The sequence below is a fragment of the Bufo gargarizans genome, chromosome 1, assembly GCF_014858855.1.
Source record: "Bufo gargarizans isolate SCDJY-AF-19 chromosome 1, ASM1485885v1, whole genome shotgun sequence".
NCBI classification, from domain to species: domain Eukaryota; kingdom Metazoa; phylum Chordata; class Amphibia; order Anura; family Bufonidae; genus Bufo; species Bufo gargarizans.
The window spans coordinates 516,224,682-516,247,677 of record NC_058080.1 but is presented as its reverse complement, the minus strand read 5'-3'; the positions used below and the strand labels follow the sequence as shown (position 1 = coordinate 516,247,677).

Here is a 22,996-nt window from a genome sequence, read left to right as displayed (position 1 = left end):
ATAATCTGTTCTTTGCTATTTCAAAACTGAATCACCTGAGATACCATATAGTATATATTAAACAAGCATATCAATCCAACGACCAGTTCATGTCACAAAGTGGGTAGACTTTTAACTATGCCCTGGACTTTGATCTGTGATTTTAACGGATTAAATAAAGTCAATGGGGGAGATTTATCAAACTGGTGTATAGTAGAACTGGCTTAAGTGGCCCATAGCAACCAATCAGATTCCACCTTTCATTTTCCAAAGAGGCTGTGAAAAATGAAATGTGGAATCGGAATGGTTGCTATGGACAAGTAAGCCAGTTCTACTTTACCAGTTTCATAAATGACCCCCAATGCACAGAAAGTCAGCGTTCATTCTCGACTCCTGGAAATTGTGAAGACTTTTTCAATTAACAGCAGGAGATGTGGTGAGTTTAACACAAACATTTGAACTTACTAACTGGATAGTGTCAAACTGTGCCGGGTAGGGTTGTTTCGGGTATCGAATTTTCGATACCCAATCGATACTTTTGTCTGGTATCTACTTCGATACCGGATTTGCCTTTTTTCTATACTAGGCTTCGCTTTTGCACAGTCTAGTATCAGAGAACATGGAGCAGCGCGCTCAGTGTTCTCCTCAGCAGCACATGGGAGAAGATAGCAGTCTCTGCCTCCTCCCTGTGCTGCTGCTGCCGCCACCAATGAGGAGAGAGGGGTGGGCGCACCGCATCACCAATTAAAGTAAACATTTAATACAGATCACCAAAATATTAAGTATAAATCACCCCCTTTCCCAATTTTACATATAAAATATATAAACAATAAATAAACATATTACATATCGCCACATCCGAAAAGTCCACACTATTAAGATATAAAAAAAATGTCCTATGCGGTGAACGCTGTAACAGAAAAAAATATAAACTATTTGGGTGTTTTATTTTTTTCGCGTGTATCGAATGGTATCGAGTATCGCAATACTTTTTTATGGTATCGAAACCGAATCAAAATTTTGGTATCGAAACAACCCTAGTGCCGGGACATGCTCCCACTGTTAACACCCACATGGACCTTTATTACAAACTGCTGGCAATTCATTCATAAACTTCTTGTAGGTTTAAAGTTATATGAATAAATGCACCAGAACGGTTATTACAAGGGAAACGCAAGTACTTACTAAAATAAACATGTCAAGCGAGGGGACAGCTCCTCTTTACATCTCTATGCACACGAGATAACGGTCGGCTGAACACTGATTTGGCCAACAGTTATCGCTCTCAATTCTACCACACCCATGCAAGGACAATGCTGTTGTCAGACACCTCTGGCAGGTGGATTATCTACCCGAGAACAAAAGGTTGGGGTATGTTGAAACCCAATCCCTCCTCTCCAACGTCTTAATTGGTTAGCCGATTTTCCGCCATTTCTCCCAACTTCTCCAGAATTACATCTTACCAACTGGAGATGGTTGTAAGACATCTGCTCATTCTGCACCTGCATGAGCCATAGTGAAGCTCTCAAAGAACCCCTTTCTGTCGCCTGAGTGGTGAACTTGATCCATTCTTTTATTGTGTTGGAAAACGTATTATAACAAGAGCTTCAACTAACTAGAAGTCATCAATATCTACTTCATACACGGAGTAGTGACTAGCATATTGGATATTGCGGTTGGTTTGTTATAGGTATTTTAAATAAGTGGAAATTAGAGTATTCCATGTGAGCTTGTTTTTTATGGTATTTTTTCCCAGAATCTCCATGGAGAGCCATTGTGCTGCTCACTCTATATGCTGTGAAATAGCACTTGATTAAGTTATTGGTCATCTACCTAATGAGTTTTCTGCTAGAAACCAATCAACTAACCATGGTTTTTCTCTATATAACAGTGTGTCATGTTATATACTCCTCATACAAAATTATATATGATCCAGACAAATTTTAAACAAGGTCATTACATTCTACTAGCAGAACTAGTATTGTTTTATAAGGCTCTCATTCATTATCTTCAAGTAAATTCATCCTGGCGTCTCCCAAATATATGAAGATAATAAAATGACCAATTAACAAATGATGGATGTTACATGTAGGATGAATAATGGATGTACTGTACATCCAATGAGTTTAGACTGGAGACCTTGCCTTTTAAAAAGTGAGGCCTTGTCACAATGAAGTCAGGATAGTTGGCAGTGGAGGGGTTACAGAAAGAACCCAAGACACAATGATCCCAGATAACATAATAAAAGTACCTATTCTATAGTTCAAGATCATCTGTCACCATGATCAACCCTATTAAACTAGACATATTGCTTGGTAGGGTTCAATGACCCTTCTCTTGATGCAAGCAGATGTCCCTTTGCAGAAAAATTCACACTTTTATTATTTTGCCTTTAAGATGCTTGGAGCACAGAGGGGCTAGCCTAGCCTCTCGGAGCACCAATTCATCGCCTTCCCTTTCCCATTGCCACTCCATCTCCTCCAATGAGTAGCAGGGCCAGGTATCTTCACTGCTCTGATGCCTGGCCCTGAAATCTTGAGATTGCGCAGGGCAAAGTACAATTGACACATGCGCAGTTAATCTCATTCGGATCTGAACTGCACATGCACTAAATATACTCAAGAGCAAGACTTCAGGACCAGGCATAGGAGCACTGAAGATGCCTGGCCCTGTAAATGGTGACAGATGATCTTTAACCTTCATTTTCTGCCAAAATGGTGAGACACGATAAAGCATTCAGAATATTTTTAAGATTTTAAAACAAAAAAAATCAAGATGCCAATAAATTACATAAAATCAGCGATAAAATAAGCTGCAGAATTAGAGTTGCATTCAATTCAGGTATAGCTAATATCTCTTTCATTGTTACGGTGTAAGACATGGAATAAAGAACCTGCATTTTGGACTGAGCCATTCTCTTCCATTTACTTGCAATATAATATAAAGTGCAGAGCAAAGGCAGCAAACCCAGAGCAGAAAATTATAAACCATTTTGCTGCCAGGACTCTCATTACTATGCACTCTGACTGCAAAGGAGTGAGGGATGGCTAGCCTTGCCTCTGCCCTCTGCACTGATAAAACATGCCTCCTTATGGCTAAGTAGTATTATCTAGTGTATTGAACCAGTGTTGGCCACCTTTATATAGAAAAGAGGAATAAAACTTTATCTGTAAATGGGCAGGCGGATGTGGGCATGCTGATGATCAAGAAGCCTTGGCACAGACACTGTTTCATAACCTTTGCCAAGCATCTGCTCCTTAATACAGGGTGGGTGAATGTCATTGATGAGATACTCCAAAGACTGAAGGCTACTGCTAAGAATAGAGGTATTGCAAAGGGTCTTGCTGGGGATGCTGGTTAGTCCATCTGATGGATGCACCCCCAAATCCTTGTGACCGTTGGCAAGTTCCTGTGGATTGTAACAGTCACTGTTGGGTGTGACCAAGATACTGTTCCAAGGAGGGGCAAAGTATTGACCAACAGAGAAATTGCCATGCATGCCAACACAGTTCAGTGGGGAGGAGCTGACTTTCTCAACGGCACTAGCAAGAGTATAAGGGCGAGACACTCCTGGGCAGACTTCAGGTGACTTGCTGACTGCTCCTCCTCCTCCACTGCCACTGCTGTAAATCCGGAGTTGCTGCTGCTGTTTTTGTTGCCAAATAAGATAGTCCATGCCATCCTGATAGGATCCAGCTTTGGCTACTACTGGAGCAGATCCCAGTGCCAACTCTGTGCCAGACCTACAGTCTTGTAGGACAGTGCCTGTATAAGCCACAGTGCCACCGGTCATAGCTGTAAAACCACTGGTCATTCCCTGCTTAGCTGGGCTGGAGTTAGTAACTACCAACCCTTGACAAGCTTGGTAAGAAGCCTGAGCCTGGCACTGTTGGTTGATCTGGTAAATGATGCTTTGAATAGAGGGTAGGTTGGACTGCTGGAGTGCTAAATTTCTACCTGTTAAAGGAATGACTGAAGTTGCCACTGTCACATTGGGTGGCACTGGTGCATCCATCTGTTTCTGATTTGTAATATAACTCAATTGTCCATTGCAAGGTTGGCCTTGTGTTAAAGTGCTTGACATGGGGTAGGGAGCAACACCAACCTGTGCAGAAGAAATTTTAGTCCGTTTTCCCTCTACATTCTTTACTACACTCTTACTAGAAGATTTCACAATAGCAAGAAGACCTTGGTAGCCACTTGTGTGTATTGGGTAAGGGCTATAACGTTGGCCTGTAGTGTCATAGCCATTTACAGTCCTATTTAGGTGCTTGTGCTGGGGAACCCTGATGTTGGTGGGAAAAATCTTGATAGTCAGTGGGTTGTTAGCTACTTTTTGTGCGTAGGCATCTAGTTCGGCAGGGCTTGGGTATCTTGCGGTCTGTACTGGATTAGCAGTTTCACCTGAAATAGAGGAGAACAATGTCATTGTATTTAATATACTGTATGATACGAAATACAACAGAGTTCTTCAGAGTACAATATCTTCTTTTTAATATACAAATAAGCTTTCCTACAGCACTTAACCATAGGGGATTATTATAGCTCTGAAAAAATGAGAAGTAGTGAAGAATGGAAGAACTGCATGCTTGAGAGTACTATGACTTAGATACATGTAGGAAAGTCAAAGTCCTTCAGACAACTAATGCATACATTTAGTATTAGTAGTTCCATGGAGAAAAGCAGAGAAAGGGAAAAAAAAAAACAAGAAAAAACAAGCCGAAATAGGTAAATGAGCAATGACAGACTGGCAAAACATAGAAAACATTAGGCTGAAAGGAGCTGTATTATGTATTAACCATGCCTTAAGGCTTCATTTCAGTCATCTGAAAACTTCTATCATTCAAACAGATTAAAGATTCTCCAACTATTTAAGAAAAGCGTCAAAAAATGCAAAATGTAGAATGTTCCACAATGCATTGTTAATGATTATAGCTGTAAATTATGTCTAATGTCTTGTGTCTTCAAAAAGAGAGCATTTCTGATTACTAAAAAAAAGTCCATATTTTGTGAGATGGCAGTTAATAATTTAATGACAGGGGAGGAAAGAGCTGTCAGCTCAGAACACGTTTGTCTCTATTCTTCTGTTAAAACAGACAAAAAGAGCCTTAGAACTGTGGCATTTGGTTCCACCCAAAGTACTTGGGGAGACAAAAATGACTGAACCGCTGTCGTTAAAAATCCCCTATAATTAATGAAAAAAATCTGCAGTTAAAAATTTAACCTCTAAGTCTGCCTGTAAGAAGATGCTGCAACACTGGAAGGGTTAACAGTGGCAAATGTTTTGATTATTAATCTTAATTTGCTACCCACCATCATAAATTTTAAAAGAATCACAGCCTGTTATACAAAGGCCACATGGAGGCTACTTTATTATAGCACCGTATAAGTTCAGAGTCGCAAGGAGCCAAAATACAACACCCTTTAGTGTATATGGACCATGTCGTACTTCTGTGTGCATCAGAATTACATAGAGGATTCTATATGAATCCAACAACAAAAAAGTCTTGCAGAGTTGTATTGGCGAGGTACTCGTCTTAAGAAATCCAATGAATATCTTTATAATATGACGCAGTATGAAGTCACTATACAATGGCACATGGAATGCCTACATACATCTCTGAAGTACAGAGCCGCAAAGACTCTGTGCAACTCTGTACCTTAAAGACTATGAACTCTTTCATGGACTTTTTTGTTATCATTGCATTTTAATCATTTTGGGATAGAATATTTTTAATTGGCCTTTAATAAAAGTTTTCAACAATTTTGTTGTACAGCTTTCACTTTCAGTGTATCTGTAGACTACTGCTTTCTGTTCTACACTGAAATTGATCAGGAAGCAGCACTGATAACTGAATGTGAAGCCCTTATCTCTGAACTCAACTCATCATAACCACTCATTGCTAGATTCTTAGCAAACTGATAAGAATACGGCTTTAGGGTCCATTCAGACATCTGTAGTGTTTTGCCGTCCGCAAATTGCGGACGGCAAAACACTGACTCCGCACATCGCTGGCACTTAATAGATCATCTCTATTCTTGTCAGCAGCTGCGGACAAGAATAGGACCTGCTCTATTTTTTTCCGTAGCCGTGGACCGGAAGTTCAGGGCCGCGGACCGGAAATGCGGATGTGGACAGCACACTGTGTGCTGTCTGCATCTTTTCCGGCCCCGTTGAAAATGAATGGGTCCGCACCCGTTCCGCATAACTGCAGAACAGATCCTGATCCATTCAACGGACGTCTGAATGGACCCTTAATGAGCAGTTTATAAGAAGTCAGAGCAGCTCCCTGATGGATTCACTGTACAGCAGAAACAAATGGTGCAGCGAAAGTGAAGGCTATAGAGCGAGAACGGCTTAAAATAGAAAAATTAAGATTTTTAGCCCAAAATTAGTATAATGCAATGAAAAAAAATATTCTTACAAAGGTGTCCATAGCCTTTAATCCCAATACTTTGCAAGCATGTACTTATTTCTGGAATCTAACATCAGATGTCTTAAGAATAAACAGACACACCAATAAGAATCTGTTTTATAACAAAAAATATCTTAATTTATTTTTTGGTCTGCACATGATTTTTTTCTACCCTTACTAGATTTTGGAAAAATGATACCCATATTTCAGTGTATTCAGTAATTTGATGTTAATGCTGTTATTTTTATCATTTCTGTACCACAATACTTAATCATGGTGCTATGTAAGCACATGCGTTAGATCAGCTAGCGCAATGTGTTACGCATTCTAAATTATTCTGGTATAGAGCATAGATTAAATTACACACTGCAAACAGATTTGCTTCTAATTGGTACATATTTCACGCATAGATACAAGATAGGAAAAAAAATTGCCTTTCCGTAATAATGAAAACAAATGGATGGAATGGATCCCGACCAAAACTTCCAAAAATGAATGCAGCACTTGGCCAGTATTGTCATCAGTTTTACGGAGTCTTCTTTTGTCTTCTGCTCCGCTTACGATGCAGAGATGAGTGCTTATTGTTTCTTTATAATACAAGTGAGGATAAAATGCTGCAATAACAATCTTCATCAATCTGATGATCCTTTTGAGATACACAGACCGTTTTGGTGTGCTGAATAAAGCTACTGAGTGATTTTTCCAAGCAACTTGTTAGATATTTAGAAACTATGATGCTCAAAAAGTTCTTCAAGGCCAAGTTTGAGAATATGGGAATATGTATTCTGTGTTTCACCTACACCCCAGTATGATTCGTTTCTGCAATGTAACAGTAAAAGTAAAAGAAAAAAAAAAAGTTTGTGTACAGTTGTGTCCACGCTGTTATTTGTACTTAATTTTGATTTTTTTTTTTGGGTCAGTAAAAGGACATGAAAACACTTTTTTTTTTTTTCCATTTATTTCTTTTTTCAACCACTCCTGGCTTTGGCCAAAATAAATGCCTGGGTGATTCTGAGTTAAAAGGGTTTTACAACTCTTTACAACTGATGACAGGATAGGTCATCAGTATCTGATCAGTGGGGGTCCAACACACGGGATCCCCGCCCATCAGCTGTTTGAGAAGGCACCGACACTCCTGTGCGGGCCTTCCCTATGCTCACCAAGCATAGCACCGTATGTTGTATAGCTGCCAAGCTTGATAATACGTTCAGCCCCTTGACTTCTATGGGGCTGAGCTGCGCCTAGGCCACATGACCGATCAATGTGTCGTCACTGGTCTAGGAGAAGCTGAGAGAAGGCAGCGGCTCTACTGCAAGTGCTGCTGCCTTCTCAAACAGCTGATCGGAGGGGATCCTGGATGTTTGACTCCCACTAATCAGATACTAATGACCTATCCTGAGGACAGGTCATCAGTATAAAAGTCTTGCAAGTTAAAGGAGTTTTCCATCAGTTGTTAAAGGGACACTTCCATTAAAAAGGGGTATTTCTCTTGACAGACCAAGATAAAGATCCCCACAGAACAGCATTGCACTTTGTGTAATGTATGATGCTGAAATTAAGCCACTCGTCCCTTTCTCTCTATTGTTATCCATGGAATATATGACAGTAAAAGATCAGTGTAAAAAATTTCCAGGACATAAATGTTAGTGTGCACAGAGCCATGCCACATCTTTGGGTCCTGAAAATAAAACCAAATACAAATATCTGATTAAAAATATTGCCATTTATTATTTAAACGTATTAGACTGGACATTTATGGGTTCTTTATTCATGAATTTTATGTGGATTTGAATTTACATGAATTATTAGGCACCAAATTAGAATTTTAAAGTGTTTGGCTCAATGTGGCCAAACATATTTGGCACTATGAATTCAATTTTATCACGGGTCATTAGCCCTGATGTATTCTCTTGTTTTAAGTCAATCACCAGTTTGCGGGGGCCCTTAATAAAATGCATACACGCTGATGACATACGGTATTTCTCTGATGTGCTAACTTGCAAAATGACGCCTAAAATATAAATGCTATAACATCTTTCATTTTAACCCTTGGTTATTTATTATGCTCCAGTTAGTGATCTAGATTTTTTTTTTTGATTTAATCTAAAAAAGCCATTCTCCAAAATACATTCTGTCATTTACATATTCTTTTAATATTCTCTTAATTTATAACTGGGCAATGCATTTCATACATCATTGATGCTCAGTGTTAAATTTTTATCTACAGCGTCATTATCTTCAGCGGTGTAAAACATTTACATTTATATTAAAACACGCACTATTCATACAGGACAAATGCAGTTAGGCTCCATTCACACGTCCGCAATTGTGCGGACCCATTCATTCTCTATGGGGACGCGTCCGCATTCGCATTTCCGGAGCGCGCCACCAACCCTCTGGTCAAAAATAAAACATGTCCTATTCTTGTCCGCATTCCATATTTTGCGAAACAGAACAGCTGGCCCTTAATAGAATAGTCCTATCCTTGTCCGTTATGTGGACAATAATAGGACATGTTTTATTTTTTGGTGTGGAACGGACATGCCGACACATGGAAACAGAATGCACACAAAGTAACTTCATTGTAATGAATGGGTCCGCACATTGTCCACAAAAAAAAAAAAAAAAAACGGAACAGACAAACAAATGGAAGGACTGTGGATTACAAGAGAGATATCCACGGACACTGGGACCGGTAGTGCACACAGAGTAAGCATAACATACTATACGTGGAAGCTGTGCCACTGCAAGAAGTGCCAATACTATCCTAAAAAAATAATAGTGCTTGCTACCGTCTGTTAGGTTACAAAGAGGCATACATTTCTCACAAACACTGAGAAATGGGTGAGGGATTTTCTGAACAGCCACAGATGAGGAGGTCAACCCTCTTACCGCCATGAAGCTAGCAGATGGAAAACAAGGGGCCCATACAGTGTCCTTGCGAAGGGGTCATATATTATTGGTGTGCACCCCTGAATGCACTATCCATGGTAAACCACCACCTTAATGGGTAGCTACAAGAGACTGATGATAATAATGACCATGGAGCAGTTGCACTTCATACTTACAGGCAATCATGGAATGCAAATGCGTGCACATGACATACAGTTCCAGTGCAAAAAAATAAATAAATAAAAAATAATTGATTTAAAGTGTTTGTCTAGGATTTTGATATTATGGCTTATCCTCAGGATAGGTCATCACTATAGGATCGGTGGGGGAACTCCTAGCACCGCATTTATCAGCTGTTTGAATAAGGCTACATTCACACAACCATATGAAAGGGTCCACATCCGTTCAATGCCGCGGCACTGCAAAAAAGAGAGCATGTCCTATTCTTGTCCGCAATTGCAGACAAGAATAGCCATTTTCTATACAGCGCCAACTCAGTGCGTTCCGCAAAAGTTGCGTTCCGTGTTTTGCGGACCACAAAACATGGCATGGTCATGTGAATCTACCCTAAGCTGTGACACTTGCCTTAGGACCGTGACCTCTTCCTTGGCCAGTGATGTCACATAGCCCACGCCTTCCTATTCAAGTGAACAGATCTGAGCTGCAATACCAAGCACAGCCACTATAGACTGTATGGCGGTATGCTTGGTAAGCTGTGAGGAGATCATAGCACTCATCGGAGTGCCGAAGTCTCTCGAAACAACTAATTGGCAAAGGGGGAGAGATGTCAGACTCCTACCAATCAAATACTGATGACCTATCCTAAGGGTAGGCCATCAATATTAAAACCCTGGTTAACCCCTTTAAAGACAAATTCTAAGTAGAGATGAGCGAATTTAATATTTTGAAATTCGTTCACACTTCGTTTGGTGGTAAAATCAGATTTGCTTTATGGATTCTGTTACCACGGATCATAACAGAATTCTATGACGGAATTCATAACAGAATGCCTTTAGAGGCATTCAGTTATTCATTCCGTCATAATAGAGGTCTATGGGCTGCAAAACGGTTCCGTCCCGTTTCCATTACGCAGTAATATATACCGTATATATATATATATATTTATTTTTCTTTCTATCTGGCCATTTAAATCTACATATAAACACTGAATTTAATCTAGCGGTTTACACATATTGCACCTAAATTTAAATAAACTAACACCAGCCTGATGATTTGAGGTTTCCAGGGAACGCAGTCCGACACAACACAAACCTCATTTTAACCCAGGCAAAATAAATTGAATGTAAAACACATTATAGAACTAATTTCATGGGTGTTTAACCCCCTCCAAAACACACAAAAACGCTATTTATGGAGCAAGAAAATCAGCATTTATATAATAGACCCAAAAAAGCCCTGTACATGCAATTTTACAGATGATCAACAAAATTAACTCTTAGTTTGTCTAAAGCTGTTACATCCAGATTTTATGGCCTTCAGTTCTTGGTTTTATTGAGAAAGGCTTTGTAAAAATGTTTCTGTTTATTATTTTCTGTACCTAGTATAAGAGGTTACCACGAACCATAGTAGTTTTAGCAACGTATACTTAGATTTTTGTGTTGGAGGATCATGTGATGGCTAAAGGAACAATAGTATATTTCATTGGTTGAATGAATAATGAATGATAAGTGCAGGCCATTCACATTAGATGTATATATTGATTTGCAGGATCAGCCACCCAATATGTATGTGGGCCACCTGACTCTATCCCATCGGCAGATGCCGGAGGAGAAGGAATGGGCAAGTTGGACATTAAATGTTAAAAAACGAATCAAAAACGCATAAAACCACAGGAAAAAAACATGTTTTTTAGCGCCGAAAAAAAGTGCGGATTCTGCGCCGTTTTTTTAAGCGTTTTTTTTTTTTTTTTTTTTTTTTTATAAATGAGTCGTGTGAACTGGCCCTTATAGTTGTCAATGAACAGCTGAGCATCAAACCCACCTGACACAGAAAATCAGTGCCAGGGTAAAACAGCAGTTCAGTAAGAAAAAGTATGGGCGGTTACTAAGGGGTTAAGAGCGGTCAGCTTTCTGGGTGCAGTGACATAGTAAGCCACAATCAATGGTAGTTTCATATATTACTTCTACCTTGTTAAAAAAAAAAAGCTGAAATACATATTAATGCTCCAGTATGTACTATAAAGTAAAGTTTTGCCTTTATATCATCGGTCACAAGACCAGCGCACACTGCGGGAGGCTATATACTGGCAGCTTTCTATGAAAGCGCATGCTACATCTTTAGTCGTCCTTGTATACTGGTTATATTCATTATTATCCTGCTGTTTGGCCCAAGAACCAGATTTAGAGTTCAATTCGGCCACATACGTTAAGTGCCAAGTGGATGATATCCAGCTGTTCCGTGTTCAGGGCAAGCAGCGGGATCTCTTCCTGCATCAGAAGGCTGCTACGCTAGGAATACAAAGCAAGTTTTTTGTCCGATACAGCAAAAGATCTAATATTTCCCAACGATCTCAGATCCCTTCACGGGATATAGACAGCTCTGCTTTTTCAGATTATCAGTAAACTGTAATGTGTATTTTAACTGAAAGGGACATATTTTTTAAACTCAAAATTCATAGAAGTTTTAAGAATTTTTGGGATGTTTTTCATCCTCATTTTTAACAGAGAATTGCCTCCTACTTCTTTCATAATGTCTATCCTTTAAAAATACAAACCTGCAAACTTTTCTTTTATTTATCAAAGAGAATTAGATCATTGAGAAGCAATCATTTACCATACAGTATGTTGTGTCTACTAAATTTATACAAGTTAATAGTTTGTGTATCCAAAGAATAAACTGTATTTTCCCATTTCAAACTAGGATTAGCAACAGATTTAGGCCTCATGTACACGACCGTTGTTGTGTCCCGTGTCGGTTGTTCCGTTTTCTATGATTTTCTGCGGACCCATTGACTTTCAATGGGTCCGTGGAAAACTCGGCTAATGCACCGTTTGTCATCCGTGTCCGTGATCCGTGTTTCCAGTCCGTGAAAAAAATATGACCTGTCCTATTTTTTTCACGGACAACAGTTCGCGGACCCATTCAAGTCAATGGGTCTGTGAAAAAACACGGAGGCACACAAGATTGTCATCCGAGTCCGCGCGTCCGCATGGCAAACTTGACTTAGATATTTTTTTTACTTTCCTTCATGTCTGGTGATCCTCCAAAAATAAAGGAAGACAAACGGAAGCAAAAACGGACACGGATCGTGGAACAACGGAACCCCTTTTTGCGGACTGCAAAAAAATACTGTCGTGTGCATGAGGCCTTACTCATAAGAGCATCATGGTAAATTATCAGCATAGCAGAGAGACATTTTTTAGCTGGCAGCGACTGCCCAAGTCACATGACAAGCTGGCAGCCACTGGTCTAGTCACATGACAAGCTGGCAGCCACTGGTCTAGTCACATGACAAGCTGGTAGCCACTGGTCTAGTCACATGACAAGCTGGTAGCCACTGGTCTAGTCACATGACTGTTATGAGCATTCATAATCCCTTAAAGGGAAGGTGTATTTAGAAAATTAGCTATTGTGTAAATCAACTTGTTATGTTGAAAATATTTTTAGAGACTTTTTGCCAATGTTACATTAAAAAAATGTCAATAAAAAATTCTAAAATCTTGCAATCACACTGGCCACATGACCTAATCACAGGCACCACGTCTTGGTCTGTACAGATCATTTTTCTTCATCTCATTATCACAGGCAGGATTAGAATGACAGATATTACATATATATATAGATAGATATATACACACACACACACACACACTATTCATGATAGGTGATGTCACAGCTTATCTACTCCCTCCTGACCTCTACACAGATCACAGAGCATGTCTACAAAACTCCCCTATAGAGATCAAGTCAGATCCTGTCCATTGTGTCTATGGCCCATGGTGGCTGTTTTTTTTTTTTAGGCTACTTTCACACTGGCGTTTTGGCTTTCAGTTTGTGAGATCCGTTAAAGGGTTTCTACCACTTAGGTGTCACATATTTAGCTGTCAGACACTAGCGATCCGCTAGTGTCTGCTCTGGCCAACCATCCTAATATAATTGCTTTTGGGGCGGTGGTTTGGCTAAAAAAACTACTTTTATTAATATGCTAATGAGCCTCTAGGTGCTATGGGGGCGTCATTAGCACCTAGAGGCTCCGTCTACCTTCAGAAACTGCCGCCGCCCAGCGCGTCCCTCCAGCCCGCCCATCTCCTCCTGAATGCGATCCTCCTTGTGAGCGTATGTATTCGGCGCATGCGCAGTAAATGTCTGACAGCTTCCCTGCTCAGACATCTCCACTGCGCCTGTTCCTCGGAGCACTATGGCGTCATCGCGCAGGCGCAGTGGAGATGTCTGAGCAAGGAAGCGGTCAGACATTCACTGCGCATGCGCAGAATACATACGCTCACAAGGAGGATCGCATTCAGGAGGAGATGGGCGGGCTGGAGGGACGCGCTGGGCGGCGGCAGTTTCTGAAGGTAGACGGAGCCTCTAGGTGCTAATGACGCCCCCATAGCACCTAGAGGCTCATTAGCATATTAATAAAAGTAGTATTTTTAGCCAAACCACCGCCCCAAAAGCTATTATATTAGGATGGTTGGCCAGAGCAGACACTAGCGGATCGCTAGTGTCTGACAGCTAAATATGTGACACCGAAGTGGTAGAAACCCTTTAAGGGCTCTCACAAGAGGTCCAGTTTTGCCCTAATGCATTCTGAATGGAAAAGGATCCGCTCAAGATGCATCAGTTTGTCTCCGATCCGTCACCATTCCGAACTGGAGGCGGACACCAAAACGCTGCCTGCAGCGTTATGGTGTCCGTCTGATGAAACTGAGCCAAACAGGTCCGTCCTGGCACACAATGTAAGTCAATGGGGATGGATCCATTTTCTATGATACAATCTGGTACAATAGAAAACGGATCTGTCCTCCATTGACTTTCAATGGTGTTCAAGACAGATCCATCTTGGCTATGTTAAAGATAATACAAACGGATCCGTTCTGAATGGATGCATGCGGTTGTATTATCTGAACGGATCCGCACCAAATGCGAGTGTGAAAGTAGCCTTCGCTGTAAAGCCTATCTCGAAAGGCTTTTAACAGCTCAGACATAGAAAATACAGTAGAATACTACATCTCCAATCAGAAAATAAAAACAGAATATAAAAAAAAAATAATGTGTGTCACAAATCGGATTTTATCTTGCCCAAAAAATTACAGGTGACATTTTATTTCCTTAATACAGCAATAATTTGTAATTATGTTAAAATGAAAAAAATCTAGTCTTAAGAACTGCTTATTACATAATCATGAATAGCTTCTATATGAGGCCCACTAGCATACACATGCATTATGACTGCTCGGCCAGTTTATTGAGAAGCAGATATGTTTTGGGCTTTAACTATTTCCTATTATAGGCTACTAAAATGTCCCTTATAAACCGAGGCAATGAACTATTCCTTTATGCACATTTACTACAAAAGAATAAATTTGCCTTCAGTTGCGTGACCGACATTTACTTGTTTTTGCATATTAACCGAAGATGATGTATATTCAAATACCAGGATTTCAGAGGATTTACCTTGCAACTGACGTAAACGGCGCCTTTAGGGCAGTGTAAAGTCGGGGGGGGGGGGGGGCAATCCAAGTTATACAATGTTGAGGAAGAGAAGAATTTGTGATGCTACACTTAAAGTCATAGATGAATGATGGAATCTTAACATATAGCTCTAGTATAACTGCGCTTTAGAGAGAACTGCTAGAACTGATCATCCACTAGAAGCGTTGCTAATTGAACAGAAAGAATACCATCATGATGGGCCGCAGCACACTCCATTAAATCAATGTTATACGGTAGTTACAGGTGTCTGAAACAGGAACCTCTATTAACCAGTATATTAAACTCATTTAGCTACGGCCTTTCGAGTAAAATTTTATGCTGATGGAAACTGTAATAAGATCTTTCAGTGTGGAAAATAAAATGCAGTCATTTCGATGAGATGTGGCAGACACAGTACAGTCTGTCAATGTCTATATACACTATTTCTTCTCCACAATTTGGTTCAAGTTTACAAAGATGAGTGTAAGACTTATCTATTAACTAATGTGGGGAAAACTATGTATTTTAAAGGATCCCATTACGGCATCAGATTTCTGGAACACAATGACAACGTTTCATTTAGTAAAAGGATATAAAGAATACATATTGCTATAATCTAGAGTTCCCCAGCCAGGTGCTCAGGCACCACTTGCGGCACTTAGAAAGCCTCCCTAATGTGGACCCTAGCAGTTAGGAAGGCTGGTTAAAATATCCAGCGCCGCTGCACATCAGTGGCAGGAGGATGCTTGAAACAACGGTAGCAGGGGATGCTATAGGCAGATTTGCTGAAATATGAACAACGCGTTTCGGTTCCCCAGTGCTAGGTTCAAATCAATATCCTATCTTATGATCTGCCCAGTTCTGGTGCCTGAAACCGGTGTGTGCAGCAGCCCACGGTGATCAAAGAATAAGGCCTATCAGAGTGTTGTGTCTCCCGCACAACCCCTTCAGGTGAGCATTCATTTGGCATTACATGCTTTATTACTTTGCGGTCCTTCCCATTGTTCTACTCCCCTGCTCTCTTCACAGTGTGATCCTCAACAATGGCCAGCTTTATTACTGTGCAGTAGTGGCACAAGAGGTCATAGCCAAACTATTACTAGCAAAGTATATATGATAAATATACATTAATAAGACAAGTGTAAGGTTCATTGTTGGATAACACGTTTTCTAGATTTTTAATGCAGTTGTGCATCTTTTGGAAGGTATTATAGAGGACTATAGGTTGGGAATCTGTAGGTATGGTCTATAGTGGGAACACCCCTCTAAACATAACCATACTTATTAAAAGTTAGTTGATGGTTAAACATCAGTTGAACAATCATCTGGTAAACGTTCCTTTTGTAGACACGGCCATACACATTTTACTCCATATTGGCTATTACAGTTGTTCAAACTGGCCATATGTTGAACAAAACCAGGAGATGGACAAAAGATCTTTCTGGGAACAAAATCCCTTTAGTCCAACTATTGAATCAACATTACAAACATTGACTTCTTTTCAGATGATGATGATGGTCTGTAATTGGCTGGTTAAGACCATCACTTGTTAAATTTCACTTAACAGACACTCGTGTTGGTTGAAATTGTCCATTTTGATCAACCTTAGTCTAATGTGCATCAACAGCTTGAAGAACGCCACCAAAATTACTGTTACACTGAGATTTTGGCTTTAGTGTGACCACAACATATGAATCCTAAAAAAATCCAGTACTGTTGAAATTTTTGTAATTTGCTCATGGTGGTTGTGCTGCAACCTATTTATTCCTATTGCTACCTTGCTACACTGATACTGGGGTGCGACACTTGTCACCCCCAAAATCAGTGTGCATCCTTACTCTTGCACAAACCAGTTAAATAAATTAATAACTAAATAGGGGATAAAAAAATGCCAAACAAACAAGATCCAAAGATGTCATAGTGTTCTCTGACCTGACCTTTATTTTACCATTCCATGCAAGTTCAACTTGAATGTGAAAGCATCTAAGGCTAGTTTCACATCTGCCCTAAAGGCATCCAGCTGGCTGCTCCGGTAGAGGCCTAGCCGAGTACTGCCGTTCACTGCAGGAGCCGATTGACCGGCGGGAACCAGCTGAAAACCAAAGCGGACGAATCCCCACCAGATCCCATTATAGTCAATGGGGGTCTGGTGGTGCACTGCCCTATTGGATATGCTAAATACGTTGAACCTCTGTCACAACTGCCTGCTAGATACGCATGGCCACACCTTTAGGGTTGCATTGTTGCTCTGTGTGTAATGACCACGCAGCCTTTTTTCATGTTGCTCATCCTAACACTGGAATACCCCCTTTACCCGTGTCATGCATGGGGTGCCTTGGTAGAATGCGAGATGTACTGTATGGCAGCCTGTGATTAGCATTTATTGAATTACAAACAGGCTGTTTTTAAGGGGTTCTCCAGGAGTATTACACAAGAAGGACAATTCTGCATTTGTTGGGAAAAAATAAAAATAAAAATCTTACCTAATATTGGCCACAGTTTTTTGCCCCCCTGGTAAGTGTTTTATTTTAAAATGGTACACAGTAATAATAAATTTGGCACAAGTGCACCGTGGTTGAACTTATTTCAGTAAAAGTATGCCTAGGGGATGCCTGGAGTGGAGTTGTGACTTTTTGAAAAGTCCAACTTCATAAATGTGTCACAAAAGTGGTCTGTAAGGTGCAGTGCTCAAAAAGTCACAAAATTGTTGCACAAGTATTCGAAAAAAATTGAAAAGCTCCTGCTGGCAACTTTCGGAAGCCAGATTCTGCCATGCCAGGCTTGATAAATTCCCCCAATAAAATCTCAATTTCTTTCCCCTATTATTAACAAAAGAAGCAGAACAAGCGAGAGTTTTCTGGTGAATTCACCACACAGTTTATGCATTGTCCTTCATTTTGTAATGGCTGTCCTTGGCTGAATACCCAAATCTCAATTAATGTGACACTAATTAGCTTTGTGACATTTGCAAAATTTTAATTAAATAAAAATCTCAATTGAGCCTCGTAGTGTGATAAAAATACTTAAAAGGGAATAAATACACCCTCCTGGACTCCTACCAAAACATTAATAGGCCACATGCACAGCACTTGGGATTGCACCTGCAGAAAAAGCAGGGCATGTTCACATCTCTGCAGAAAAGTCTTTAGCATGGTCATAACTTAAAATGTAGATCATAACTGGATATGCAAGAATTAACTTTGCAGTGTACTATACCAATGTGGTTTTATGTAAATAAAGCTTAAGCAGGCTCCTAATAATCATGACCTATTCTCAGGATAGCTCATCAATATCCTTGTCTGACTAGGCTGTCCAGAGCCCACTAGAAAAATTCATTCTGGGGGCCCACTGTATGGCAACATGCAAATATTTCCTGACCTGAGGTTTAACACTGACAAATGTAAAGTTATGCACATGGGAAGGAATAATGCAAGTCACATACTAAATGGTAAAACACTGGGTAACACTGACATGGAAAAGGACCTACATGCAAACAGCAAACTGAGCTGTAAAAACCAGTGTCAGGCAGCTGCTGCCAAGGCCAATAAGATAATGGGTTGCATCAAAAGGGGCATAGATGCCCGTGATGAGAACATAGTCCTACCACTTTACAAATCGCTAGTCAGACCACACATGGAGTACTGTGTACAGTTCTGGGCTCCTGTAAACAAGGCAGACATAGCAGAGCTGGAGAGGGTCGAGAGGAGGGCAACTAAAGTAATAACTGGAATGGGGCAACTACAGTACCCTGAAATATTATCAAAAGGGTTATTCACTTTAGAAAAAAGACAACTGAGGGGAGATCTAATTACTATGCATAATTATATCAGGGGTCAGTACAGAGATCTATCCCATCATCTATTTATCGCCAGTACGGTGACTGTGACGAGGGGACATCCTCTGCGTCTGGAGGAAAGAAGGTTTGTACACAAACATAGAAGAGGATTCTTTACGGTAAGAGCAGTGAGACTATGCAACTCTCTGCCTGAGGAGGTGGTGATGGTGAGTACAATAAAGGAATTCAAGAGGGGCCTGGATGTATTTCTGGAGCGTAATAATATTACAGGCTATAGCTACTAGAGAGGGGTCGTAGATCCAGGGAGTTATTCTGATTGCCTGATTGGAGTCGGGAAGGAATTTTTTATTCCCCTAAAGTGGGGAAAATTGGCTTCTACCTCAGTTATTTTTTTTGCCTTCCTCTGGATCACCTTGCAGGATGACAGGCCGAACTGGATGTACAAATGTCTTTTTTCGGCACTATGTACTCTGTTACTATGTATGTTACCTCCGTTCACGAATTCCCAAAAACTTTCTTTCAGTAGTAGCCCAAAATCTAGCCTGTACCTCAGACTGTTCTGTCCTGGAGCCCCTGTCTGTATCCTGCTGATCGGCTCTTGCCTTGGATTAGGACCCCCTTAGTTATTTGAGGCAGGAACACATGGTCATAAAGCATCTGACAGCAGGGGGGGGGGGGGGGTGACTAACCTGCCTCTGTGCCTAGAAGTCGTCTCAGCTACCCGATGTGTTAAGAATAAGAATAAACTGGCTGGTTTATGAACACAGGCTGGCTGAGATGATGTACATGGTCTGTATGTAGTGCATTTGGTGTGTTGTGTCATATGTCTTTTGTGTAAGGGGTGGGAAACAGAGCCCATTCTTGCAATAGGGCCCACCAGGGATTCGCCTCTTCCCCTGTGGGCCAGTCCGAGCCTGCCTCTAGGTAGTAACTATCTCAGTAAAATGTAAACCAACTCCAGAATGTGCATATATCAATGGACCTCATTGAAGATATGTGTCTTTAGTGGCAAACTTCCTTAACCAGCTGAGCACCGGACCTTAAAGAATGGCCGCCTGCTGTTTGCTTTGAAAAAATACATTTCTGAACAGGACATCTGGTGTGCAAAGAAATGTTCTGCTCCATCAAGCCCATTCTGGAAACTTTTACATATAAATTTCCACATTTTTATATGATAAATTTTTGTTTAAAAAAAAAAAAAAACTTAGAAAAGGTTAGTCAGAAGTAAAACCATATTGTGTTAGTGAGAGAATAAAGGCTGCTCACCAAATACATCAGGTAGCGGACATGAAAGTCACAGTGACCCTGCGTATTACAGATCACACTGGAAATTAAATAAAGCAGTGAAGGGAGCAGCAAATATTCACACACACAAAATTCAAGAACTTCTGCTCTGCATAATGGCTTCTGACAAGGGCTCTCTGTGAGGGCTGAGGGCCGAATTTCTCATTGAAGACTACATAATGGTAGAATAAAACCAATCAAACTTTAACATCCCCTTTTATATTGCCGATGCAGAAATGAGACTGGGCTCCCAACCATTAGAGATCAGTGAATCAATGAATGCCGGAATACTGATCTACATTTTTTCACTCCAATGTCTTATATTTGAAATATAAGGTTCTGCAATAGAAAATCTATCTGTATGGTGAGTTTTTACGGATTCATTCGCTTCCATTCATATTTCTACTATCTTAAAAATAATACTTTGCATAAGACAAAAAGTGTTGAAGCAATATCGTGCTCATTTTGTAATTTATCCTGAGCCTTGGGCATAAAAACTGTGCAGAATATGTCAGTATAGCCTATAGTCAGGTGGTACTGCTGCTAGGGGGGTCCAAAAAAGGGGCCTAATTTCAAATATCAGATCCAAATTGTAACCTAGTACTCATGGGACCCACATGTGGGGCAGAAAAGAAGCTTACTACTGTCTATTAGATTGGAATTGACATGATGAATTTAATGTCTCTCAGGTAGGCTGCGTTCACATCTCCATTTCATAGATCCGGCAGCCTGATCCAGTGCAAATGCCAGCTGTCGGATAGACTAAAAAAATGTTGCCTTAGGCCCCTTTCACACAAGCGTGACGAATTAGGTCAGTGAAACTCGCACTATTTTGCAAGCAAGTTCAGTCAGTTTTGTCTGCGATTGCGTTCAGTTGTTCAGTTTTATTTTGCGCGGGTCCAATGCGTTTTGATGCCTTTTTCATGCGCGTGATAAAAAACTGAAGGTTTACAAACAAAATCTCTTAGCAACCATCAGTGAAAAACGCATCGCACCTGCACTTGCTTGCGGATGCAATTAGTTTTTCACGCAGCCCCATTCACTTCTATGGGGCCAAGGCTGCGTAAAAAACGCAGAATATAGAACATGCTGCGATTTTCACACAACGCAGAACTGATGCGCGAAAAACAACGCTCATGTACACAGACCCATTAAAATGAATGGGTCCGGATTCAGTGCGGGCGCAATGTGTTCACGTCACGCATTGCACCCGCGCGGAAAACTCACTCGTGTGAAAGGGGCCTTATGTCGGAAATTGACTGGATCACCGCCAGACCCCACTGCAGTCTGCACTGCACTGAAGTAGAGGATCTGGCAACACCGGATCTGTGTGATCTGGCAGGCTGCTCTGTGCTGGAACAGACTGCAGGATCTCCAAACGGATATGTGAACAAGGCCTTACTGGTGTATTGTTACAGGCATATGGAGGTGTATGATGAGCTACTGGAAAACAAGGACCCAAACACGTTTATTGAACAGGAACCCTGTGCAGGGTGTATCCGTCCCTGACCTGCACCTATCTGATATCTATGGCATATCCTTTGGAAGCCCTATATATACCTATGATGAGAATGCCACTTAAATTGTAAAAATTTTGATTCATTTAAAGTTGTTTTCTTAAAAAAAAAAAAAAAAAAAAAAAAACAGGGTCAGAATGGGTTTAACAATAAAAAGGAATAATCGATACCCTCAACATCTCCTGGGTCACCACTGTGGACAGTGATTGGCATTTCAAACCATTTCCTGTGTGTCAAGCTGGGATCGGGAAGTGGAGAACAGTAGGGACTGGAGCAGCATCAAAATGGCAGCGGCAGGGGACTGGGGAGGGTGACTATTGACTTTTTTTAGCCCATTCCACCCCATTAAAAAAAATATTTCCCTGGAAAATATACCCCTCTAATAAAATAGAACCAGCACAAGCCCCAACTAGCTTCCGGACCAACAATTCTGAGTTATAGAAACCACAGATATCTAAGTCACAGTGTGTGGAAAGAGGATAAAACAGTTTTTATGCCTGAAAAGCAGTATGTCGCCCAACACAGGTAGACCGTGCCCAATAGCAAACGGATTCAGCTTACTTTAACCAAGAATAGGTTTAAAATATAAGACGACATCATAACGGTTCCTAAGAGTATCAAATGGCGAACTTTGTCTGCATTAGTTTTTAAGCATGCCTAGTCCAGGTAGCCAAGCCCCCACAGACCCACACATCTGCCCTTGGGTTTGAAATATGAGCACTGATAGGGAACCTGTCACATTGAACATGGTGCCTAGGCCGTTATAGAGCAGGAAGAGCTGAGCAGATTGATATGTTGTTTTATGGGAAAAAAGAGTCAATTGCTACATGTTTTAAATTCCTGCTCAGTCCAGGAGGCGGTCCTATCAGTGATTGACAGCTATCTCTGTATACACAGTCATAGAGGGCAGGCGGTCAGTCACTGATAGGACCGTCTGCTTGTCTTCAAAGCCCAGAAAGAGCAGGAATTTAGAAGCATAAAATACAAGTTAGGCCTCATGCACACAACCATATGTATTTTGTGGTGTGCAAACTGCGGATCTGCAAAACACAGATATCGGCCAAGGGCATGCCACCATTTTATTTTTCCCTTCAATAGAAATTATCTGTGAAACAGACAAGTATAGGACGTGTTCTATACCAGGATGATGGCACGGACATACGGATGCGGACATTTGTCCGCATGTTTTTGCCGCACCACTGAAATGAATAGTTCCACAGAACAAAAATACATTCGGGTGCATGAGGCCTTATGCCTGTTTTACACTGGTGCGCTGCTGGAAGTCCGCCCCGGCCCCATATATCCAGCCGCAGCACGGCAAATATGCAGAGACACGGCTGGACAAAAACCACTGCGGAACAGCCTGCCAGAACCATTAACGCCAGTGTGAAACAGGCTTTATACTGAATATTTCCCTATATACAATCTGCTCAGCTCCTCCTGCTCTATAACATGCG

General features: G+C 40.8%; 1 protein-coding gene across 2 annotated transcripts in view; it reads right to left on the bottom strand.

Annotated features, from left to right (window-relative positions):
* Positions 1 to 915: 915 nt before the first annotated feature.
* Positions 916 to 22,996, bottom strand: part of FAM222A (family with sequence similarity 222 member A) — a 79,551-nt gene continuing 57,470 nt past the window's right edge. For both annotated transcript variants that reach the window (XM_044288732.1, XM_044288739.1), the window contains exon 3: positions 916 to 4,383. In XM_044288732.1, coding sequence (XP_044144667.1) covers positions 3,143 to 4,383 — 1,241 coding nt within the window. In that variant the 3' untranslated portion in view covers positions 916 to 3,142. The remainder of the gene's footprint in view (positions 4,384 to 22,996) is intronic.